The sequence below is a fragment of the Saccostrea cucullata genome, unplaced genomic scaffold (assembly GCF_032062105.1).
Source record: "Saccostrea cucullata isolate Sc308-1 unplaced genomic scaffold, CSIRO_AGI_Scuc_v1 ctg618, whole genome shotgun sequence".
Taxonomy (NCBI): domain Eukaryota; kingdom Metazoa; phylum Mollusca; class Bivalvia; order Ostreida; family Ostreidae; genus Saccostrea; species Saccostrea cuccullata.
This window is the reverse complement of record NW_026924640.1, coordinates 58,846-84,887: the sequence shown is the minus strand read 5'-3', so window position 1 is coordinate 84,887 and position 26,042 is coordinate 58,846. Positions and strand designations below refer to the sequence as shown.

Sequence of the window (26,042 nt, the reverse complement as noted above, 5' to 3'; positions counted from 1 at the left end):
CTGTAGCCAAACCAATGTGATTAAATTCTATACAAGGGATATATACAAATGAAATTCATCGCAGCTCAATGCTGCCAAGAATACCTGTATCGAGTAACACAAAGTGAGCTATTCTTGTCCTCGGAGAAAGTGTGCTTATATTGTTGAGCCTGACTGGCATCTGCACATTGGATTGTTACGATCTGATCTTTCTTTAGTGTTTCTTATATCAAGAATGGGCATGCATAAAGGATATATAATTGAAAGAAAATGCACAAGTTTATAAAAAAAATTAAATAATCTTTGAAAAGGCGAAAAATTAAAACTTTAAAAGTGGGGTGCCAGGTTGATTCGAACCCCCGACTTTAAAAGAAAGTATCGTTAGTGTAAAAATCGGCACATAATCAAATGAGCTAGTCTGACTATTAAAGTTGTTTGGTATTAATTTTAAGCAGATTATCAAAATCAGGTTTCCTTATTTTTTGTAGGTTTTTTTTTGTGAATTTCAACCCTAGGGCAGGGGTGCCCCTAAAAAACCATCTTAAATTATTCTTTACATCTAACCTATAAAAATATCACAGTTTTATATAGGGGCAGGCCTGCCCTGAAGGACTTCTAGGCCAAAATACATACGCTTTGATATACAAAATAGTGTTTTGGCCAACTTCGGAGGTTTATTGTAAAGTTGTAAATAATAAATATTAGGTATAAAATACAAATTTGAAAAATTTAGACAAATATACGACAGAAAACAACAAATAAAGATTAATTTTAAATGTCACTTTTTCCGGGAAATTGTTCTCTCCTGTATGTCAATTCTTTTGTCATAGTGAATACATGTTGAGGTCAAACATTAAGATCAGGACCAAGGGACCAAAAGCATAACATAGTCGGAAATATCTTATTACAGTTATGTGAAAAATGAAACCTTTTACATAGGCACATATATTGCAAAGGTCTTTTTTTCAAAAGTAGGTCAAAATCCAAGATGAAGGTCAAAATTATGAAATCCAAGGGAAATCATGTTACAGACATTGCTCATGTCAAGTATATGCATATCCTCTCATTAACTGTTTATAAGACATGAAGTTAAAGTTTTTAAAATCTTGCAAAAAATTTAATCAAATCAAAAGGTCAAGAGGTCAAATATGTTGATACCCCAAAACATTTTCTTCTAACGAAAAAATGAAATATATCAAACGTTATGGGTAAAATTAAAATAAATTTTGCCGACAAACAGACATACATATAGACGATTGGACAGGGCAAAAATTTTATGTCTCTGAATCTTGGAATCCGGAGTTGAAATATATAAATGTAAACAGAAATCCATGCACGTAAGGATAAGTTTTTATTTGACTTTATTAAATCACGACTGATCCTTTGAATTTGATGTCATTGTATGGGAATGTTATTGCTGGGTGTTGAGTGTCCCTCAGAATGTGTAAAGTTCATAAAATCTGGTGTCCTTCTCTTTGAAAACAAAACACTGAAATGAAAGAATGATTTATTATTTTCATACTTATAAAGTATCCCATTAATTTTCTTCAATCCTTGTAAAGTTTGTAAAGATTCAATTAAATGTAAAATTTATACCTACATAAAATAGAAATTTATCAATTTGTCATACCTTAAATAATCCTGATTAATATTAAAAAGGCTTATAATTTTTTTAATAAAAAATAGATTCTTTCAATTACCTTATATTTTGTCGACTCAAATTACACTGCCAAACTTAAGTAAACAATGAAACTTCATTACTTGCGATGACCTTTTCAGCAAATCGATTTATCATTGAGTCAAAATCTGACCGACCTTTTTCATACTAATTGTTAGTCCAATATTTACACCCTGAATTGACGACGAATTCTTCCGTTATTTCCCCATCATGACAAGGAGCACACCGCGGGTATGACCTGTCGGCGGGTAATGCTCACTCCTCCATGGCATCTGATTCCACTTCTGATGTTTTGGAGGACCGTGTTTGCTCTGCTCCTACTTTGTTTTGCTTTATGGACTTCTACGCTTAAATACTGCTCTTTATCTCTATATTTTTCATTACAAAGTGTATAACTAACAACGTTTAATAAACCATATGTGTACAGTACATATGTTTTATTTTATCGGCAATGCAAATAATCTCCAACCTGTATATTATAGCTGCGGCCAATGCCCCTGCTTTGGGTCCCACCCAATAGACATAATGATGCTCCAAAACATCGATATCTATGTACATGTATCTTGAGTAGGATGCAGCCGGTCCTAAACTTACAGCCGGATTCATATATCCACCAGTATATGGTGTCCTGTTGTAAATTTGTAAATTATATTTCAAAGCATGTCATCTTAAGTTCAGTTTGATTTAATGCATTTCTTTAAATATCTGAGCATTGACGAAGTACGCAATCCTGAAAAAACCTTATAACTTGATGTCATTAACAAACACTTTTGACTTTCATAAAGCGATTTAAAGGATTAGATAAAACCTGATAAGATCGTGCAATAGTGAACATGTAAATAGTAGACAAAAAATGTTCTAGTCTTATTAACTTATCTTGTCATTTGTCATTTGCAAAATTACTTTGTTAAAAGCATTCTGATTGTACACACAAGTACTCTTATACTTGTCGATATTAAAAAAAATGTTTGAGTTTTTGATGACAATGTCTATTTGGTTTTGGAGACTAGGTTTTTGTATCGAACAATCATTTGGAATTTCCATAGGTACCAATTGCACCTGTTATTTGCAGACTTTTTTGTATTCATATGTGGCAGAGTGAAATTTGTAGATATTTTTATCAAGTTATTAGGATTATTTAATTTATTATTTTCATTATTTAGAAAAATTATTTGAATCATGAATTTGTTGAATATTAATATATTTCAGCTACTGTAAGTTATTTTCTGAGATAAGCATATCACTCGTGTGAATATTTTTAACTTTTGCACACTGTATCTATATTTAGAGGTTATCTATCTTACAACGTTGTTTATAAAGCTTTTATTATGTTACAGGGTCATCATATGTCATTTCATCTCTATATCCAAATAAATGGTGTAAACTTTATCCGGAGTCGTTCTTTCCACCCATACTAAATTCGAACCGCCCTAAGACCCCGGGTTACACATATTAAGCAGAATTCATTTAAAATTTTAAACACGGGGAAAAGAAAACAATGGTTTTGGCTTTCAACTCGACAATTAGATATATCGAAGACATAATATCAATCAACAATAATTACTTCCATTCATATGTCGACACAATATTTCCCAGTGAGCTATATCAAAGATACCACAGAGTCTGATACATATGTTTCACACTTTTATATCTAACAAGAAAAAGACGTGAACGAATCTATAAGTTACAACAGGTTACAAACTTCATAATCAATGTAATCACTTTTATTTTTCAATCGTCAACCTCCCTTACTTATGCAGCAATATATGAAAGTTATTTATTTCCAGTAAATAATTTGTCTTGAAATCTTACCCTGACATTGCACATGCGACGACCGAGAATCCAATAGCAAGAGGTGACATATTTTTCTTCTTTTTATCAAACGCTGTGAGTAAAACAGTGAAAGTTATCATGAACGTTAGAATGACCTCTACCAGAAGAGCCCAGCCAGGGTCTGTCTCATTTATAAGCTTTGTTGCTCCATCGATGAACTGCGTGTATTTATTCGTCGGAACAGCAGCCTTAAAAAATGACAGTTTAGAAATGGAGATAACGTTCGCTGTTTTGAGGAAATTCAAAAGTAAAATGTCAACAACTAAACGCTTATACAATCGTTTTCTCAAAGTTCGAGCACAGGATGAAATCTAACCATTCAGTCGACTTAAAGGTGACTGAATGGAAGCGGAATGGTGGAGGAATGATCACTGATAAAGATCTTTTCCATTACAATTCCGTTACAATTCAGTGACCATTCATTCAACTGAATGGCACATACATTTCAGTGACCTTTCAGCCATCTTTCAGTGACCCTTCAGCCATACTTCAGTGACCTTTCAGCCATGTTTCAGTGACCTTTCAGCCATATTTCAGTGACCTTTCAGCCATGTTTCAGTGACATTTCAGCAATATTTCAGTGACCTTTCAGCCATGTTTCAGTGACTATTCAGCCATATTTCAGTGACCTTTCAGCCATGTTTCAGTGACCTTTCAGCCATGTTTCAGTGACCTTTCAGCCATATTTCAGTGACCTTTCAGCTATATATCAGTGACCTTTCAGCCATGTTTCAGTGACCATTCAGCCATATTTCAGTGACCTTTCAGCCATGTTTCAGTGACCTTTCAGACATATTTCAGTGACCTTTCAGCCATGTTTCAGTGACATTTCAGCAATATTTCAGTGACCTTTCAGCCATTTTTCAGTTACCATTCAGCTTTGTTTCTGTGACCTTTCAGCCATGTTTCAGTGACTATTCAGCCATATTTCAGTGACCTTTCAGCCATGTTTCAGTGACCTTTCAGCTATATTTCAGTGACCCTTCAGCCATTTTTCAGTTACCATTCAGCTTTGTTTCTGTGACCTTTCAGCCATTTTTCAGTTACCATTCAGCTTTATTTCAGTGACCTTTCAGCCATATTTTAGGGACCTTTCAGTGACCATTCAACCATATTTCAGTTACCATTCAGCTATATATCTCTGACCTTTTAGCCACATTTAAGTTACCCTTCAGCCATATTTCAATTACTATTCAGTCTAATTTTTTTTTTATTAATTAGTCACACTTCTTTTATTTTTCAGACATATTTCAATGACCTAAAACAATATCCTTGTCATCATCAAGAGAATTTCCATAAAAAATAAAACAACTTAATAAAGTAATAATTTTTTTTTTTAATGTGAAAGCATTTTGAAAATAAATAACAAAATGGTACAATCATATGAAAACATTGATTGCTCTTGACACAAAATATAATGCTTTTTTTTTTTGAACTCAAGCAATACAAACTTCTCTTCAATGGATTAATTCAAAAATGAAAATTGATGAGAAAAGGAATCATAAACATGTTTCTTTAAATACATTGGCAAAAACAAATATTTATAGATTTCACATTAGAGCAATATGGGCTGCATTTTAAAAAAAAATATATTTTACTATGATTGAAATGTGTCATGATAATTTTTAAGTAATTTAATCTTTCAGATCAATAAGTCTACAATAAAGTATGAATCTGTTCCAAAAGAGACCTCTGTAGCAAACAAATATGTAGTATTATTTAAGAAAACTATAGATTACAGAATGACAATAATGTCAATTTGCATTATTACGAGCTTGTAAATAGTTTTCTTCTACAAATATGAATGACAGAAGTTCATAAAATGCTCTTTCTCTTTATCCTTGAAATAGTTGATGATAATTTACCAATGGTAAATTTTAAAGTTGCAGCTCATATTGCTTTAAATAATATGTATTTGTCTGATTTGTGTCAGAAAATAATTATCACAGTTAAAAAATATTGTGAAAAAAAGTATTCATTACCAGTTTATAATTCTTAAACATATATATTAATAAATACGATGAGCTACTATTAAAATTGCACAGGCAGCTACTATTGTAAGATTGCATCTTTTCTAAAAAATAAATTAACAAAAATGATAACAATAAATATGAAATAAATTAATTCCTACAGACTACATAATATACAATAGTCAATCTTTTATTTGTGCATGATTGTCTCCTCGGGCTGTCCTTGAGTTCACTTCATCTCTTCAGTCCTTCACAAACTTAGGGCAGTCATCTGGGGCTGTTCTTGAAGAGAAGTCCTCATCAATCACCCTCTTCTTCAGCTGTCTCTTGTGCTGGGGGGTCAGGCTCTCTTTGTGGGCCTCTTCCAGTTTGTCTTTTAGCCTCTGGAAGGTTTCCCTCTGCCATGGCAGCCGGCGGACTTTAAAGTGTAGAAAATTCCCTCCTTCATCTTCTTCGGACTCTTCAGAGGACAGGTACTCTGGGGTCATCACCTCCATCAGCTTTGACCTGTCAAAGTCCCCAAGTTTGTCTCTGCTGATGTTAGTCAGAGTCCTCTTTAGTTTTCTTGCTCTCTGTAAAACAGTAAAGAAAATCTGTGATAAATTTATCTTCTTTAAGGAGGATCGGGGTCAACAAATTAACCACAAATTAACCACCAGATTTAACTTATTTTTTTGATACGGTATCTTAAGCTGTCAACTATCATTTGGCAAAGAAAAAAAATCATACATTTTAGTTTTAAAATTTGATCATTTTTGTATATTTTTATATGGAGCTCTTCTTTTAAAGGAGATAGAAATGGTCTTAAAATAGCTGCCACCCCCCAGCCTTGTTAATGGTTACTGTGATGTCACTTATTTTTGTGGGGGTTTAATTCTTGCTGTTTACCAGTTATGGGGAGACACCATGAATTTACAAGACACCAAGAAATATATAATTTTATCTGTATTTCAAAACATTTTCCAAACACAAAATCATGTCCCCACATACCAGGTCCAATAATTTTTTTTCTAAACCCTCAGAAATTTAATCCAACAAAAATATGTTATTTACAGTATTCTTCTATAAACTGATGAACTTCCCTTTCATAAATAAGGAAAAAAAATTATAAAGATTTTCATTGTAAAATCAAACTATAAACATTAATGCTGTTACAGAGATTTTTTATTTTGTACCTGTACACCTGCCATTAAACTTTTTTCATGACTTAATAATGACAAATTTGAAGGAAGTTTATATACATACTTCTCGCCTTCTGCTTTGACGTCTGCTTCTTGTGGCATGGTCTTTGTCTCGCCCGTTCTGTTTTCTTCTTTCGGAATCCCGTAGTGATATGAAGTATGTCTTGCAGGCACCTACAAAAAGGAATGAAAAATTAAAGGTAACAGTTGATGCTCAATAAAATAAAAAAAAAGAAGGTTTTATGATCAATGAGAACACTAAATGATACCCCATCTCCAATATGAATATAATGGCAGTAACCATGTTTTGCTATGGGAAACCCAAAAAATATGTGTCCAATCAAAATGTGAAATAGAATGTTCACAATTTTAAAAAAGATTCCAGAAAATCTCATCAAATTTCATTAAGTGGTGTATGGGAAGTTGCTGATAAAAATAATGTAAAACAAGATAATTCAGAGAATTTGTGTCCCCCGCTTAGGGAAAAAGTCGGATCCCCTGACTGAATTTGTAGAATTATTAAATGTTTGCATGTATACTGAAGCAAATAAAATACATGTATGTCAATATGCGTATAAAGATTTGATTGCTTATTCTTTATTATGTGTATACATAGAAGATTCTTTTTATAATCAATATTTATCACACTGTAATGATGATTTTATAACCTCATAAATTATTCTTTTCACATGTTGAATACTATCATTAAAAAAAAAGAAAAGTAAAAAAAAAATAAAAGGATCTGTCCGAGATTCGATCCCGGGACCTCTCACATGTGAAGCGGGAAACATACCACTAGACCACGGAACCGCTTTTAATGAAATGAAGTATATGCAGAAGTGAAGTAACATACATGTATATATTCATGTTTGGTATTATCAAAATTTTACACAATTCACGGTGTTTGATTTATTTAGCTTTTAACAGTTCTAATAGATGTACAATAAAACTCTGTTATAACGAAGTCACAGGGACCTATGAAATTACTTCGCTATAACCGTTATTTGTTATAACCGTATAGAAAAGTCATTAAATTTATACAGCTGAGGATTCAAGATGACTTCGTTATAGTCGTACATTAGCAATATCTGTGTTCGTATTAAACGAGTTTTGCTGAAATAAGAACATTAAGCCCTCCAAGAACATGTTTTATACGCAATAACTCTCCGCATGCCCCTGTGCTAAAAATAGCGACAGGCAATACGATAAATACTAGTAAAACAAACGGAGTGGGGCACTTTGAGAGGGTTGAGAGAGGTCCTAGGGAGTTTTGGTATAAAATTACATTACATAAGCTCAAAATCTTCTTGAAATATCGCCCGGAAATGATAGTATTACACACAGACAGAATGTATAGATTTACGATCTTGAACTTTGACCTTTTGACCTCAAAATCAAAAGGGGTCTTCCTTAGGCCACAGGTAGTTGTTATATTAAATTTCATTGCAATAGCTCAAATGGTTCGAGAGATATCGTGTGGAAACGAAAGTGTTATAACAGACAGAATTTGCTTATTAATGACCTTGATCTTTGACCTTTTGACCTCAAAATCAATAGGGGTCTTCCTTAGGCCACAGGGAGTTGCTATGCTAAATTTCATTGCAAATGCTCAAAGGGTTCTTGAGATATCTTGTGGAAACGGAAGCGTTACAGACAGACAGAAAGACGGACGGACAGATGGACCGACAGACCCAAATTAATATCCCCCACTTTTCAAGCGGGGGACAACAAATAGAGGAACAGCTGAGCAGATAGATAAATGGATCACATCCTAATCATCATATAACTGCCCACTTTTTCAAGTAGGGAGTATAGTAAGAAAAGCTTCACCAAGGAAAGCTTTGTGCCAACTTTTTTTTAAAAAATGGAACGGAAGGAGCAAGAATGTAAAAAAAAAGTTTAAATAAGGACACACAGACAGACAGACTGCAGATAATGGATGATCAAAAAAGCTCAACTCTACTTTTAAGCTCCACTGAACAAAGATTTGAAGTAGATGGACAAAGAAATACATGTTTTTTAATGCATCTTTGATTATGTTTATTATATCTGAATACTTAACACGACATCTATTCATCTAACAATTATTATAAAACATTGTCCGTGAATTTCTACTCACCGACACTATTGTCGGTGAATTGTCTATTCCGCGAATTTCACTTTTGTCGGTGACCTGTCTTTCGGTGAGTTGTCTGGCACCGGGTAATTTTCGCTCTTTGTCCTACCAAATAGGCCTATAAGACAGCTGTAAACAGGTTGGGACCACTCGTCCAAACGGGATATAATAGGCTATATATTATATATATGATATATTATCCAAAATAAATTTTTTTTTATTTTTTGCACTGTAAATTTATAGCCCATTTGGGATATTCTATCCCAAACGGCCTATTATATCCCATTTGGGCGAGTGGTCCCAACCTGGTAAAAGAGTGTAGCAGAAATATTTGTGGGGAAATATTTATGGAATAAAAATTATGAAATAGAAGAAGTTTTAACAATTTATTTAAAAAAAAAACAATACCCCCCACTTAAAAAAATTCCATTTATTTGCAGTTTCTGTTCATTTTTTTCTCAGAGGTTGCACATATTGAACATGTTGAAATGAAATTTAGTATACAGATTTTTCAGCTGAATATCTTGGTCAGGAAATGTTTTGGGTAGGATCGCACCATTTTAGACAGAGTTATGCCCTTTTGGACTTAGTAATTAAAATTCAAATTTGGGGGGAGTGGGGTATATGTGTTTTACAAACATCTCTTGTTTATCAAATTGTTAGGTCTGGACGCACTCGTTATCTCGTTGGTTTTATGGGGCGCACTAAATTATTTTGGTTTCAATTACTTGTCAAGATGTTTCTCTACACAAGGGCCTATGACAGGATAGTGTACTATATCTTATTACTGTAGTAGATGGGTTGGGAAAATTGACTTGGGAATGGAAATATGATTGAAAGAGGTCATATTTACAAAAATAAGATAAAGTGTACATTATATACTTACAAGAAATGACAATTATTTTCATTTTAAAAATGATGGATTTCAGTCACATCCCTGACTGAATATGGCAGCCAATGAGAAATAACTCTGGTATATTTGGTGTATAGCATAATTGATAAGGAGGAGAAATGATTTTTCTTTACCTTTTGACCTATTGGTTGACCTCACTAACTTTTGCAAATTGTGGATTGGACTATACATCACAAGTCAGCATCATGAATTGCCTTGATACAAGGTTGTAGACATTTAGAAGTTGTTAATTTTTTTTTAATTCAGGCCTCACTGAATATTCTGATATGCAGGAACAGTTATATGCCCTTGGGTTAAAAATAAGATTGAGTATTACCGTAATCTAAACTTACATTAAGTGTTTTAAAACTTCATATCGCAATTACATAATAACTGTATAGGTAGGAAAGGACTATTGGATTGGGGCAAATGAGTTCTTGAATACAATGTAAGATCCATCATTGTAGACTTGAAGATCATTGTAGATCATTAGCAACGGATAAGTATAAAATCCTGGTTGAATGTCTTGCTATACAATTGCTGAAACAGCCTTATTAGTTTTTGAGAGGAGCTTATCCAAAAATAATACAATTTTTAACAATATTTTTAAGTAAGCAGGCTCTTCTGATTAAATTTTTATTGAAAATTGTCACACATTAAAGCAGATAAAATATTCTAAACTTTCCTTATTTGAAAATCTATTATTTGGAGTTCAATACTTTCTACTTTTTGCATAAAATTATTTCAATCATTTGATTGTCACTACTGTAAACAATATGCCATGATCCCCAGTAATCGCAAGATTTAGAGCTTTCATGATTCACCCACAAAAGAGCAGTAATAAGTTAAATAACTGCAAGGTACTTGTGATATTATGTATTGACACATCAAGTTGCAAATTTTATAAAATTATTCAGTCAGGGATTTGATTGAAATCCATTTTTTTTATAAAAAATTATTGATAATTATCTTTTCTAAGTACACATGGTATATTTAAAATGTGAATTATTAAAATTATTTTCATTCCCAAGTCAATTCAATTTTTCCAACCTATTTACAGTAATTTGATATGGTACACTATTCTGCCATAGACCTTTGTGTAGAGAAATATCTTGACAAGTAATTAAAACCAGATTATTAGTTAGTGCTTCCCTTAAAACTTATCAGATAATTAAGAGCACCCAGACTTAAGAATTTGATTTAAAAAAGGAAGGATGAAATACAGTCATAATTAATTTCGGAAATAAATTTCAAAATAGATATGACTGTTTTTCATCATTATTCTAAAAAGTAATGGATTTAAGTCACACCCCTGTCCTGACTGTTATTTGTCTATTTGACTACTCATATTATGTACCATGGGCTTTTTTATTCACTAAAAACAAAAGAGAGTACCATGGTAATAAGTTCAAACACTTGATTGATGTCATGATGCCTAAAAGTGGTGGTTTAAGATTAAAAATGAAGAAAATGTAGTTTTTTTGGCTAGTAAAATCTATTCAATGGAAAGTGAATATTTTACTGGTATGTGTCAAATTTCACTGACAAATATAATAACAAAAAGCCTTGAAAGTAATTGTTTGACCATTTTGCAGTTTTATATCAGCACTTTATTTAATCACTAGGTCATGCCAAAAAGGAAGAGATGTCCAATATGCCATGAGGATTTTCCCCGAAGTAGCTACTATCGACACTATGCAAGTTTCTTTGATCCAAGCACAAACTCCTGGCTCGACCATGGGGAGGCTGCAGTTCGAGAGATGTCCGACAAGAGGTTTAAAGACTTGATTGAAGACTTTGGGAGAGCTTCAGACCATCCCGGTATGTATATATAAATGTCACTGATATATTATATAGTGTATGTGAATAACCAAAACAAGTTATTTTTCAAAATTTGTTTTAAAATTTTTAAAAATGTCATTATTTTGGGTTATTTCCCCATTATTTTGTTCATTACTTTTACTTTATTATATGCCCATCTTAAAACGGGACATGTTATGTTAAAGGCTTCGTTTCCGTCCGTCTGTCTGTTAGCGCTTTTGTTTCCGGCTCATAACTTTAATACTATTAGACCTAGGATTATCAAACTTATCAAGTATTGTTTAATATGATGGGCATTTGACAAGGTCTAACACAGCCAGCATAGAAATCTATCAGTGATGTAATATTTATTATAATTACTGCCTACATCACAGGGGATGGATAAATATCTTAAGGAATGGAAAAATCATCAAAATCTTAGAATCAAAGTTGACATGATTTCCTTGCACCTAAACTATTCAAGAAAATTGTAATTTTTTGAAGGGCATATCATGCTGTGACGCGGCACTTTATTAATTATAATTTCAAGCCTTCTAGCATATAATGGGGTCTGGTTTTTCCTATCCTAAAAGGGGTTGTGTGTAATACCAAATTAAACTGCATTAGGTGGGCCCTTAAAGAATTCGGATGGAAAACATTTGAGTTATATTCTCAAAACAATGAACATAAAAGTAAAAACTATTTCACAAAAAATTACCAAAAACCCTAGAGTAAATTTAAGTAGACCCGGTCTCGTTAAGTCATTATAGGTGAGGGAAATCCCCTTTCCCAGAGTCATTGGGACAATCCTAAAAAAAACAGTTCATTTTATTTATAAAACAAATCATGGATTGTGATTTATCCAAAGTTACAATTGGGGTACTTAAATTATATAGAAACAGCACTTTTCAAACTACTAGTACATGATGTTAACTTGATGTAATGTATAGTCATGATAGTATGTTAATTATTTGATGATTTAAAAAAATTAAAGGAAAAAATTTGCAAAAATTAACAATTTGTTACAAATTTGTTCCAAACACACATTTTTGTTTATGTTAGATGGCAGTGATTGGGTAGATATGAAAAGTAATTGATTAAATTACAAATACTTTAGATGTTTAATAAACATGATAAAGTAACCCTTTTATTCAACAGTGGAGTGCATTGTGTAATAATTCTATATTCAATCTTCCTTAGATGCAGATGATTGCTTGGATGACATGCCACCTACGTCATCAATGGCAGCAGAAGTTTCAGAAGAAAGTGATCAGGTGAGACATCTTTAGTGTAATTTGTTAATAAGTATTGATAAAAAAACATTCCAAAAATGTTGATTTTGTATAACAGTGATTGGGATAAGCACGCACCCTGCACCATAGTCGCATTACATTTTAAAATGTCACATTAAAATTAAAAACACTGCGCCATCATGGCGCATGTAATGCACTGCATACTTTTAAACTTTGAGCTTTCCCCCAAGCGCTCCTAGTCTTTCCCATAACAATCGCTGACAACTTATGCTTGAAATAAAAACAGTGTTTTACATCGTTCAGTTAAAGAGTTTGTATGACTTTAGTTTCTCCAGTATCTAATCAAACAGTTACATGTTTTCTGATTTCCTAACGGGCACGAAATAAACTGGTGTCAGGAGTGCAGCATGCTGCATAAGAAAATACCTCGTACCGATAAAGGACAGACTTTTGTTAATTCTCACAATCCTAACAAACAAATTTAAGTAAATCGCTACAAAATGACTCGGAATAAGTATAACATGCTGACAGAACGAATCGAGATAAATCTGACGGTAAGACTGATGATGTAGTCTCGGAGGAAAAACCAAAACGAAAATTTAACATAAATTTGAAGGAAGCAGTATAGATCTAAACCAAGCTTTAAATCATTTTAAAGATGTCAAACATCAGACACAAAAAATAAAGAATTGAAATTAAATTGCAGTGTTTATTTATTTTCTGACACTTGTGAATACAAATATACTAATTTTGTATCTTTTAATGTCATCATTCAATAATTTGACAATTTCAATTAAGTAAATCAACTGAAATTCAAACAGCAAGTAATCAATTGCAAATTTGTAACTAGGAAATGTCCCATGAAAAAGTCTGTTTGGCGCATTGAATTTTGAAATGTCACATTGACACTAACTTGGGGTGCGTCATTCACATTTACTCCCTAGCTTATCCCAATCACTGGTATAATATGATATTTTTTCAACAATCAGTTTGCAGAGTGTCATGACACATAATTGCAATAAAAAATTTTTAATACAGAAATAAAAAAAAATGTTGCAGTGGAATTACAATGTATTACTATTATTAATGTTTCATTTGGTTGCATCTTTGTTTCATTCATTAAGATACATAATAAGCAATTATATTTCATTGCAAATGTTTGTAAAAAAAAATTGTGAACACCTCTAGATCCATTTAGTATTTGTGATTTGACACCTTCTCTGAAAAACCCAACAGAGGGTATTTGTCCCTATTGGACAGTTCTAGTTTTTATTGAATATGATACAACTTCCTGCTAATTCATTAAAGAAATGAATTAAGGTACCGGGTAATATTTTTTCGCTTGATCGATATATCAAAGATAAAAATCAACGGAAAATATTGTCAATGTGCATAGGATTTCATCATGTTCATTTGCATATTTTTTCCTCTGAATTTCAAATCAAACATATAAATATGTATCACAATCCATCAATGCTGAAAAATCTGAAGGATTAAGAGATTATCTTGCAAGTCATTTCCCAGATTTTGTAGCATAAATAATGTCTTCAGAGTTCAATTGTTTATACCAGTAATCTCAAAGTCAAACATTTAACAAAACTATGCTGATTTTTTTCTTCTTTCCCATCCCATAACTGTATTGTTGTCATGTAGACAATTTGATTTCTTTAGCAAATGGGGATCATTTAAAAAGAAACAAACGAAAGTAGTAAATATATCCAGAACATAATGAACGAGTTTCAAAGTTCTGGAAAATATCTATTAAGGCCAAAATAAAAAATACTCCTGTTTCCTGTCACCCGACCTACCCTACATTTTACCCTCCGACCCTAAAAGTTTTTATTACATTTTCATTTTTTGGATAACTATTTTTCTAAAATACTGAAGTTGACCAATGATATTTACAGAATTAATACATCACAAGTGTACAGGTTACCTTTACTTTATAAATCTTGATTAACAAACTTGCTTTGAAACTGTTAACATATCATTTTCTTGTTATTACAGTTATTACATGCTATATGTTCTGCATTCATTAAATTTTGAAAATAAAATTTTTTCTCAAAATAAAATTTTTTCCCTACCTACCAACCCTAATTTTTTTGGGCAGGGGACAGGATACAAGAGTATATTTTATTTTGGCCTAAAGTAGAAGTATCTATTCCTTGAAACAGAAAACTGGAATCGTGTAATATACATGTACATGTAAAAACAGCCATAGTAGTTCCGACTGCCTAGTGCAAGCTAACTCAAGATTCCATGCATTAAATTGATGCAGTTATCAAAAGAATTTTTTATCCAATCAGAATCAGTTATTTTATAAAAGTTAAATTATATGACTGTCTGTAACTGAACTTGAGTAAATTCATGCACATTCAACACATGTTCAAGTATATTCAGTCATCTGGTGGGTATTACTAGTGAGCATTTTTCATTTAATTGTTTACAATTTCATTTCATAAGATATATCCTTTTCATTTCCCAATGGAAAATCATATACTCCAGTGATGCATTTTCACTTTTATTTGGCCTAAAGTGCCATTTCAGACTGTTCCATAGTTTTTGGACTGGTCTCTGTTTGCTGGTTTATTTAAAATTGTGTCTAAAAATATTGTACATAAAATTTCAGTCAGACATGGAGGATAGTGAAGAAGAAAATGAGGATGAACCAGAGCACTGGGACATACCAGCCAACCTTTTGGACAATGAACTCGGAATTGAGGTCCATCCATCCCCCATGAAGAAAGTCAACAGTTTGCTTTTCTGTGTACTGTATGCTATTCTGTACATTCAGGTTATACACCACATCAGTGATAATGGTGTTGAGTATCTTTTACGATTTTTGTTCAGAATTTTTCAAGTGCTTGGTGCAGACATAAATAATCAAGTGCTAACAGAATTTTGTATTGGATTTCCTCCAAGTTTGTATTTAGCCAGAAAAATATTGAAGCTAGATAGAGATGAATTTCAGCGATTTGTTGTGTGTCCCTCATGTTTTTGTTTATACGATTTTTTGGACTGTGTATATGAGAAAGATGGATTAAGATACGGAAAAAACTGCTCTGCTGAAATAAAAGTTAGAGGGAGATATGTAAAATGTAATTCTCCCTTAGTTAAACAGATTATTTGCAAGGGTAACATCCGAAAATTTTATCCATTGAAAGTTTACTGTTTGAACAGTGTAATTAATGGTATTGAAACTATTTTGAAAAGGAAAGAAATTGGGCAATTTTGGCAACACTGGCAAGACTGGGGTTCGGATTTAACAATTTTAAGAGATGTATATGATGGACGAGTATGGAAAAATTTTTTGTCCTTCAATGGGGAGCCCTTTCTCTCTAACAAAAACAGTGTTGCATTAATGATGAATATAGACTGGTTTCAGCCCTTTAAACACAGGAATGATTATTCAGTAGGAGTTATTTATTTTGTTATGTTAAATTTACCCAGAAGCATTAGATTTAAGTCTGAAAATGTAATAATTGCTGGATTAATACCTGCTTTCAAAAAAGAGCCACATAGTATCAATAGTTTTTTAGATCCAATTGTTAATGAATTACAAACACTTTGGAAAGGAGTCAGGTTAGACACAAGTTTGTTTAATTCTTCATCTGTTTTTCGAGCAGCCCTGCTCTGTGTGTCTTGTGATATACCAGCTGCTCGCAAGTGTTGTGGATTTAAATCGCACGCTGCTCGTTTGGGTTGCCATAAATGTTTAAAAGTTTTTCCTGGTGACTTTGGGGAAAAAAGAGACTATTCAGGTTTTGACAGGCAGAATTGGAAACCCAGAACAAAATATACTCATAATTTACATGCCAGAAGGGTTAAGAATGCAACAAGTAAGACACAGGCGGATAAACTTTCTAGGGAATATGGGACTTTTTATAGTGTGTTAATAGAGTTGGAATATTTTGATGCAATACAATTTTGTGTTATTGACCCAATGCACAACCTCTTTCTTGGAACGGCAAAAAAAATGTTCAAACTTTGGGTTGAAAGTGGCAAATTGTCCCCGTCAAACTTGGAAACTATAGAAGAAAGACTAGAATCTCTAAATTCCTTAACTGACATAGGAAGAATTCCCACACATATTTCTGGAAATTATGGTGTATTTTCTGCAGCTGAATGGAAAAACTGGACAACCACATTTTCACTCTATGCTTTGTGTGGAATACTACCAGAGAAAGATTACAAATGTTGGGAAAAATTTGTATTAGGTTGTCGTTTTCTATGCAAACCATTTCTAACTCTCACTGATATTCAGAAAGCTGATCTATTGTTACTTGACTTTTGCAAAACTTTTGAAAAGATTTACCCATTAAAAGAAGTCACTTGTAACATGCATCTACATAATCATTTAAAAGATTGCTTGTTTGATTTTGGTCCCATGCACGTTTTCTGGTGTTTTTCTTTTGAGAGATATAATGGGGCTTTTGGACACTTTCATACAAACAATAAGGCAGTAGAAATTCAATTCATGAGAAAAATCATGACTTCAAAATTCTGTGATAACTTTAAAGATGTCGTGCTGTCAACTACCGAGGTTGACTTTTCTGAAGTATTCTTCAATTTCAGTAAATCTTTGTGGGAAAAGTTAAAGATAACAGATATCGTAAGGTTTCTAAAAACATCTGAAATTGGGGCTGACTTCCTTTTTGATGAAGACTTGATGTCTTTTATTTCATTACCTAAGGTTTACAAACTGTCTGCACTTGACAAAGAAGACATTGTGTATCTCATGTCTTCATACAGGAAAATGTTTCCTTCTGTGTCTCTCAGTATTGATAATATGGGTGAAATTATTAAGAAGTATGGATTTATTACAATATTAGGTGAAAATTTTGGATCAAAACAAATTAACAGAAAATTAAGGTCATCAGATGTTTTAGTTAATTGGACAACGGAACAAAACAACTTTGAGTGCTCTCCCCTAGAACTACGTCCATGTAGGGTAGATTTTTATTTCTCTCACACAGCTTTGATTGATGGAAAACATATTACAAATATTTTTGCAAAAGTTTCATGGTACAAAGAATATTCAGAAAGATACAAGTACGGAAATGCACTTCAAATGTGGCACAGCAACAAATTTGAATCCGTAGTCGATAACTGTTTTCTTCCCATTCAGAAGATTCATAGTAGATTCTCGAAGGGACTTACTGGTGTGGGAAAGGATCTTATGTGTATATGCCCTATTCCTAGGAGAGTCCTTAGTGACATAGATCATTAGTGGTATCAATAAAATCGTGCAGGTACAAATGGCATTGTTTTGGTACAAAGTATTGGGAGGAGAACCAAGTTTAGCTGATATTTTGTCACATTGTTTTTTTTTTAGATTACATGTGAGCCAGTTCTGTTGGAGTAGAATCAAGTTCGCTTGATGTTCTACCGTGTCGTAGAGCTACTCCAAATTTTTATCATGATAGTGTTAGTTATTTTTTTTAGATTACATGTGAGCCAGTTCTGTTGGAGTAGAATCAAGTTCGCTTGATGTTCTACCGTGTCGTAGAGCTACTCCAAATTTTTATCATGATAGTGTTAGTTATTTTTTTTAGATTACATGTGAGCCAGTTCTGTTGGAGTAGAATCAAGTTCGCTTGATGTTCTACCATGTCGTAGAGCTACTCCAAATTTTTATCATGATAGTGATAGTTTTTTTTTTAGATTACATGTAAGCCAGTTCTGTTGGAGTAGAATCAAGTTCGCTTGATGTTCTACCGTGTCGTAGAGCTACTCCAAATTTTTATCATGATAGTGATAGTTTTTTTTTTAGATTACATGTAAGCCAGTTGTGTTGGAGTAGAATCAAGTTCGCTTGATGTTCTACCGTGTCGTAGAGCTACTCCAAATTTTTATCATGATAGTGATAGTTTAAAAATTTTTTAGACTACATGTAAGCCAGTTGTGTTGGAGTAGAATCAAGTTCGCTTGATGTTCTACCGTGTCGTAGAGCTACTCCAAATTTTTATCATGATAGTGATGGTTTTTTTAGATTACATGTAAGCCAGTTCTGTTGGAGTAGAATCAAATTTGCTTGATATTCTACCTTATTGTAAAACTATTTCAGTTTTGTATCATTTTTAAGTTGATTTTTTTTCACTGATCATACATGTTCTAAGTTATTCTTGTTGAAATTAATTGAAATTTACCTTGTAGTGCTTTTTTAGTTATTTATATATTAAATTGTTTTGTGTAGAGCTCTTTTTTTTATTATTAAAAATATTCTTTTTGACAAATTATCCACATTCACTGTTTTTTGTACTTGTTTTTTTTTTAAATCATGTTGTAGATTATTTATGTTTTATATCAGACTTAATCTGTATTAGATTTCCTATTTTGATTTAGGCATATCAGCACTGACCCTAAGACCATAAACTTAGAATAGACTTCTAATTTTGATATTTCATATTTTGAGTTTGGTTGACATATTAGCTTAAAATTTTGCAATTATTTATAACAGTAAAAATCAAATTTATGATTTAAATTTTGTTTCCTTATATTATCAAATTATTTTCAAAAGTTATACATGTACTAGTTTTAAATTTTGACATAAGTCTGTTATCAGTTTATGGTCTTGGGACCTTGTCATATTAACGAAAGAAAAAATGAAGAAAATGTAAATCAGAATCATCATGGACTAATACTAGTATTTTTCATTATGTAGAATGCAACATATTTGCTGTGTTAATGTGTAATTTTATAGTTTGATATTTCAATGATATTAAGTAAACATATACCAGGTGGTTCAATGAAATAAAATGTTGTAAATGTGTAAAGGTTTTCCTTCTTTCATTTCTTCAGCGGAATTATAAAAAAAGCTGTGATAGATGTACATGCTTATTTAAATTACTTTTTATGAGCTATATATGCTTTATACAGTGTGCCTTCAGATATCCAGACGCCAGAAATCGGAATGCTTCAGTTTCCAAATGATTTTTCATTTGAACAGAATTTTTAAAACATTATTTTGTCAAGTTTAACTGGTTAGTCAGTTCATCCAGATGCTTCACATATCTGGACAAATTACTCAGGAATCAAAGCGTCCGGATAACTGAGGCTCCACTGTATTAAAAAGCATTCAAAAATAGAAACACAGCATGAAGTTTGTTTCTAAGCAAAAAGTAAATCTTGACCTCGAGAAAATATTATTTAACAAATATTATTTAACAAAGACTATGAACACTCTTGTAGACAGGTCATGACATAGAAATTAATTGTGTTGGTAGACAATCACAATATTAAGGAAAAGGAATATTGACAGCAATGTTCCTGAAATATGCATAAAGAGTAAAGCGATTTGTCTAATTTTAGTTGAAACCAAGTTAACCTACATTATATATTGACTAAAAGTATCAAGCCATATTTGAATTTTTTTTGATGACTGAAGGGTCACGGAAACTTGACCAGAAAGGAAACTAAAATTTTGAAAATTTGCTGAATGTTGAACTGAAATGTCACTTAATGTGGATTGAAAAATGACAAAATGTAGCTGAAAGGTTATTGAACATTGGCTGAAAAGGTCACTGAATTTTGACTGCAAGGTTACTAAAACAAGACTGAAAGGTCACTAAATGTTGGCTGAAAGGTCACTGAAAGTTGGCTGAAAGGTCACTGAAAGTTGGTGGAAAGGTCACTGAAAGTTGGCGGAAAGGTCACTGAAAGTTGGCTGAAAGGTCACTGAAAGTTGGCGGAAAGGCCACTGAATGTTGGCTGAAAGGTCACTGAATGTTGGCTGAAAGGTCACTGAAAGTTGGCTGAAAGGTCACTGAAAGTTGGCTGAAAGGTCACTGAAAGTTGGCTGAAAGGTCACTGAAAGTTGGCTGAAAGGTCACTGAAAGTTGGCTGAAGGGTCACTGAAAGTTGGCTGAAAGGTCACTGAAAGTTGGCTGAAGGGTCACTGAATGTTGGCTGAAAGGTCACTGAATATTGGCTGAAGGGTCACTGAATGACGACGTAAAGGTAACTGAATGTTGACTGAAATGCTAACTGAAATGTCACTGAATGTTGTCTGAAAGGTCACTGAAAAGTGTGTGCCATTCAGTGACTGAAGTGTCACTGAAATGTTGCTGAAATATGTCATTCAGTTTTGACTGAAAGGTCTGATTTCTTCCTGTGGAGGGGAGAGAGAAGGGAACAAGTCAAAACCTGTAATTTAATTGGAGGTTCAATAATCTCCACTCCGCCTTTTTGTGATAAATGCCTGATAAATAATAATTAAAAAACATCGCCTGCAGTTGAGGGTAACATTGAAATTCTTCACCCAAGGAAATACCAGATACAACCAATTAACATGAAAGTATAGGGTAGGGTGGTGTAATTTCGACCACCTGGTTAATTTCGACCTTTCATAAATACCTTAATATATTTTGTTTATGGCGTATAATTGTGTATGTACATTTATATTATGCAGAAAGAAAACGTATTTTTAATATATTGTAAGCTCCCCACGGATGGCCATCCTGGAATGGGGGCTATACAAAATAATTACACACAATACTTCTCAAGGTCACTCCTTATTTCTTGCTTCATATTTCTCAATAAGGACAAGGCTTGGTATCAGTTTAATAATTGGTTTATTAATTGATCATTCAACAGGAAATAACAATAGGTAAACAAACATCTATATTGGAAACATATAGATAATTAATATTCATTTTGTCCCACAGTGTCAACCGTATTTTCAGGGATAAAAAAATGATAATAAAGTTGATTTGGCATGAAAAAGCTCTAAAAATATAACATCAGGTGTCCAGTGTGTTGGGAGATAATTTACAGTTGTCTCACCTAGGTTTAGGCTACAATCCTGCGATGTTGCTTGTGCAACTTATCTGCCAGAGACTGGCGAGGCACTTATATTTATAACCTTCGGAAATAGTCATGTGATACAAATTGACCAGTGAAAAAGCTGTACGGTGTCACTCAACCAATCGCAGCGCTGTACGGCGCCGTACAAACAGAGATCTGTCAAACAGTGTCAAACAAGGCTGCCGTACAATGAGGATAATAACTATAAAACGGAATTAAAATGTGAAAAGACAAAATAAACAATAAATATGGACTACAAAAGATGTTTTCATCTACTGTAAGTAAACAATTCATGTGAATTAAACGCGCATTTCATGACAGAAAACTGCAATCGTATAGCAGACGATATTCAAATAGCTTGGTCATAGTAAAAATGTGTAACTACCATAAAATCACGTTTAACATAAAATCCCTTGATAAATCTTAGTAAAACATATTCAAACATTAATTTTGTGGATATTCACAAGCAATTATAACATCGAATTGCATAACAAAATACATCTTGCTGAAATACGAAACTCTGGCTAATACAAATAAGATGTCGGCGGGATGTAAACAACTTCCATGACTCCAATAATCGTGTGCAATTATGGCTATGTCAAGCGCTTATTTGACTCATAAATAATCAAGTAAAATACAGTAACATGCAAAGATTCTGAAGGTATGCACATGAATTCATAAAATATAGCATTTCCTGTATAAATCCAAACAACAAGTATGTCAAATGTGCTAAAAATAGACAATATCACGTTGAGTAAATAATCAAAGGACTGAAATGTATTAGTGTCATTAATGCATAATAAAATCAACCCAGATAATTTTCCCAATAAATGTTGACACAATTAAATCATAAAAAAATAAACTAATTTATTAAATTCTACCCCAGGCCATTACACTATTGTGTCCAAAATAATTTTAATTCCATGAGCGTTATTAAGATCGTTACTGGAAAATTACATCAAAGAAAAGGCTTTATCACCCTAAAAATTACAGACGAGTATATTTTTTACCACTACGGCGAACTATCAACTCAGAAAAATCTTGTCTGGAAAGACAATCAATGGATATCCCTGGCGTGACATTTATCAAATACATTGTATTATTTTGAAAATGAAATTTATACCCTTTTAATTTATAGTATTTGGTTTTACAAATCAAATTGCAAATCAGCTGAACAGAAATCGACCCAAGTTATCCCTACATCATGAATACGGCGTTGGTTGGTAACTTCGACCATTGTAAAATGACGCAATTTACTATCTGTCACTAGAAAGAATTCATGACCGTCCAGAAAAAATATTGGGATAAGTATTATGTACATTAATACCTGGTAGAAACTAGTACAACAATAGTGAAAAATCATTTGTTTAATTACATGCGGTTTAGATGCCTATGTAGCATGCCCTAACCAATTGGCAAATCGGCGTCATAGACATCTGGTGCACTCGATGTCTTCGAATAAGGTACATTTTGAAAATTGTCATTTTTTTTGTCAGTAATTTTACTCGCTCTTTTATGCTGTACGGCAGAAAAATTTTAATTCATATTTTCTTTTACTACATTAGAGCTGAGGCCAATTATTTCCTTTGTATTAGCCTATCGGTCGAAAATACCCCGTGTGCGGTCGAAATTACCCAACTCACATATTTTGTAAATCGAACGCATTTATTTCATATTATGACCGAAAATATATACAAAATCAATGTAATCTGAAAGTTAAAAGGTATTTCGAAGGTAAAGGATCCAGTAAAAGTTGAAGCATAACATAACAGTGACATACATCGAAATTACACCACCCTACCTTAATATATAATAATACATACAAGGGCCAATGCTCCTCCTAGGATACCTCCCACTGTCTGAGCAATGATAAAAAATACAGCAACAAGCACTGGTAGCGTATCATTCCAAGCCAGAGCGAATGTTATGGCTGGGTTAAAATACCCACCGCTACAAAACAATCAACAGTTCTTTTGAAGATTTTTTATGTTTCAAAATGGTAACAGTGTTATAAATGATTAAAAATAAACATTGATTTATATTCCTTTTTGTATATGTGAAAAAAAACCGGTTTTTGGATGTATTTTTACATCATTTTTAAAATTCTGGCCTGAAAGATTTGAATACGAAAAAATATATCTGAAACGATGAATTCCCCTAAAAGCACTTTTTCGTCCATTAAAAAATTTTTTTGAATTTAATTCATTGATAGATATAATGTTTTATAACATTTATAACACTAGCTGAAATCCTGCGCAAGCGCGGGGAAATTAATTTTTTTTTTTACAGAATTATTGAAAAAACTATCTTTTAGATTCTATTGACAGTTTATTACACAGGAATATATAGTATGACGAAATACATCAAAGTCCCGCAATTAGTTTAGGAGCAGAAATAAATAATTATAAGAAATACATTTCCTAATATCTTTGGATTTTTTTACTTCTACAAATATCTGTTTCATTAAAGGCCTCTACTTCTTACATGTTATAAAGCAATTTTATTCTGTTGTACTATATTACACATCATGTACTACATATAAGATACCCGGGTATTTTTTTTAAAAGGGGGGGGGGGGCTTACTTTTTATCTCAAATGTACATACAGCCTTAAGAGGTATAAATAAATTTTCAAAATAAAAGACTGTATGTAGAAAGTCAACTGAAATGTATTCATCAAAGAACACATTTTTAAAGCATTTAAGTGAATAAATTAAAAAATACAATTTTACCATTTTATTTGTCTTAAAAAATAACCATGGCCATTTATTTATAAAACATAAGCACAACTTACTAAGATATATATATTCACAAACTCATTGCGTTAACAATTTCTTTACATTTATTTCCATGTCCATTGATGATAAACAATCGTCTCGATTTTCTTTTAGACATCGGGTTCGATGTCACCTGGCTTTCTAGAACTTTCAACAAATAGCGAGATCGGACATAAACGGAAAGGATTTGCAAATTTTGTTTTTTAATCAATGACAAAAGCTTCTTTCTTTTATATCGCTTAAATCAAGTTTTGATTGAATAATTCATAAATGACGTTTTATGAAATGAAAAAGCGCTTTCTTATTTGTCAGTTTTTTTTAAAGTGTCAGTGACTTAGATCCGCCACCACTTTTCTCTCTTCAGTGCTATTTCGAAGCTGTTATTCGAAAATGAAAGTAGACTTTTAATCAAATTTACGATAATTACTATGCGAGTGAAATCTGAATATAGTTTACGGACATCACCTTATACCTAGTGTATTCCTACAGGCTTTAGTGAGAACTCTTGTACAGCCGTTTCAGAGTTTATTTGCAAAATTTGTTAATTTATAAGTATAGATTAGATAGAATGTTTTTTTAATTAGTTTTTATTGAAGATAGAAGATCATAGATAATTGTTAAACAGTTTTGTTGTGCTCCTGACTGCAGTAAAATTGAAAAATAAGAAAGAACACAAAATATCATGTGTTGGCAACATCAAGTGGTATTTAAATTATGCAATATTTTTAGCCCTATAGTTAAGTTTTAAAAAGCATGAAATGTTCAATGTGTAAATTTTTCCATAATAAAATCAAAGAATCATATGTCATTTTATATACTGTCATGCTTTGGAGCAAAACATTAAATTCTGCACTCCTGACATTAGTGGGTAAGTACAGGTGCTCTCATTAATGTATTCTTGGATTTATCTAACATTTTTAAATTTTAAATTGTGTATGAGACATAATTTTATACTTTGAAAATTCTTTTTTTTTTAACTTTATTGTCTTTCAGATTTTTAAAATCGATATTTTTAACTATTTTTACGGTTTCAATGCTGACATGGTACACGAGTAACATTTCTTTTCTACATCAGCCATTAACACAACTTTTTAAACAATAGTTGCTACAGGCTACATTTAAAGTTGAAAGTATTTATTTTAAACAAAAAACATTATTATTTATTTCACACACCTTAAGAATATTGGAAGTGTTGCACTCCTGACATTTTAGCTTCAATTTCAGGCATGTGTTTTTGTGATTTGAGATATCAGTCAGATATTTGGCATGTATATGGACACTAACCTAAAGTCATATGCTGAGACATAGAAACCTATTCCAATTGCCCGTATTTTTAGTGCGGTGTGGCCAATTTTTTAAATTCACCCATATATCATTTTGCTATTATTTTCAATATATTTGATTTAGCAAGAGCAATATATTTTTTAAAAAATTCCCTTGGAAGAACAATATCTGTCATTAGTTAAATAAATTCATACCTAATGTCACCAAATGCATAAATCAAGGATACATAACCAAATCCATAAACTAGCGCCGAAAGTGAATTTTCAAACAAATCTCCGTAATAAAGGTGGATTGGAGCACACAAACACAAGAGAAATACCAGAAATGCAGTCCCTAAAAACTCGGCTAGTGTTGGACGAATATAATTATCTACTACTGAACCACCACACAGCGCACGATCCGATTCGTGTCGACGTATCGTTTGAGCTTCGTCGGCCATCTTTTTCCCTGCAAAGTGTGCAGTAAACTTGTAAGC

The 26,042-nt window shown here is 32.4% G+C and overlaps 4 protein-coding genes across 5 annotated transcripts in view; 1 reads left to right on the top strand and 3 right to left on the bottom strand.

The window, feature by feature from the left end:
* LOC134266925 (aquaporin-8-like) overlaps window positions 1–26,042 on the bottom strand; it is a 123,555-nt gene that overhangs the window by 56,916 nt on the left and 40,597 nt on the right. The window lies entirely within an intron of this gene.
* LOC134266926 (aquaporin AQPAe.a-like) lies at window positions 631–26,042 on the bottom strand. 2 transcript variants are annotated; one of them, XM_062749137.1, is made up of 5 exons: window positions 25,762–26,042; window positions 23,331–23,457; window positions 3,470–3,678; window positions 2,127–2,285; window positions 631–1,468 (listed from the first exon to the last, which is right to left on the bottom strand). In XM_062749137.1, exons 1-5 carry the CDS (start codon window positions 26,004–26,006, stop codon window positions 1,375–1,377), a joined length of 834 nt encoding a protein of 277 aa, XP_062605121.1. In that variant the 5' UTR covers window positions 26,007–26,042; the 3' UTR covers window positions 631–1,374. The 2 variants fall into 2 exon arrangements, with proteins under 2 accessions (XP_062605121.1, XP_062605122.1); XM_062749138.1 differs by lacking the exon at window positions 2,127–2,285.
* On the bottom strand, window positions 4,931–11,079 carry LOC134266916 (uncharacterized). The gene is made up of 3 exons (XM_062749122.1): window positions 11,007–11,079; window positions 6,706–6,815; window positions 4,931–6,032 (listed from the first exon to the last, which is right to left on the bottom strand). Exons 1-3 carry the CDS (start codon window positions 11,077–11,079, stop codon window positions 5,703–5,705), a joined length of 513 nt encoding a protein of 170 aa, XP_062605106.1. The 3' UTR covers window positions 4,931–5,702.
* Window positions 10,707–18,927, top strand: LOC134266921 (uncharacterized). The gene is made up of 3 exons (XM_062749127.1): window positions 10,707–11,470; window positions 12,650–12,723; window positions 15,332–18,927. The coding sequence occupies exons 1-3, from the start codon at window positions 11,278–11,280 to the stop codon at window positions 17,930–17,932; spliced, it is 2,868 nt and encodes a 955-aa protein (XP_062605111.1). The 5' UTR covers window positions 10,707–11,277; the 3' UTR covers window positions 17,933–18,927.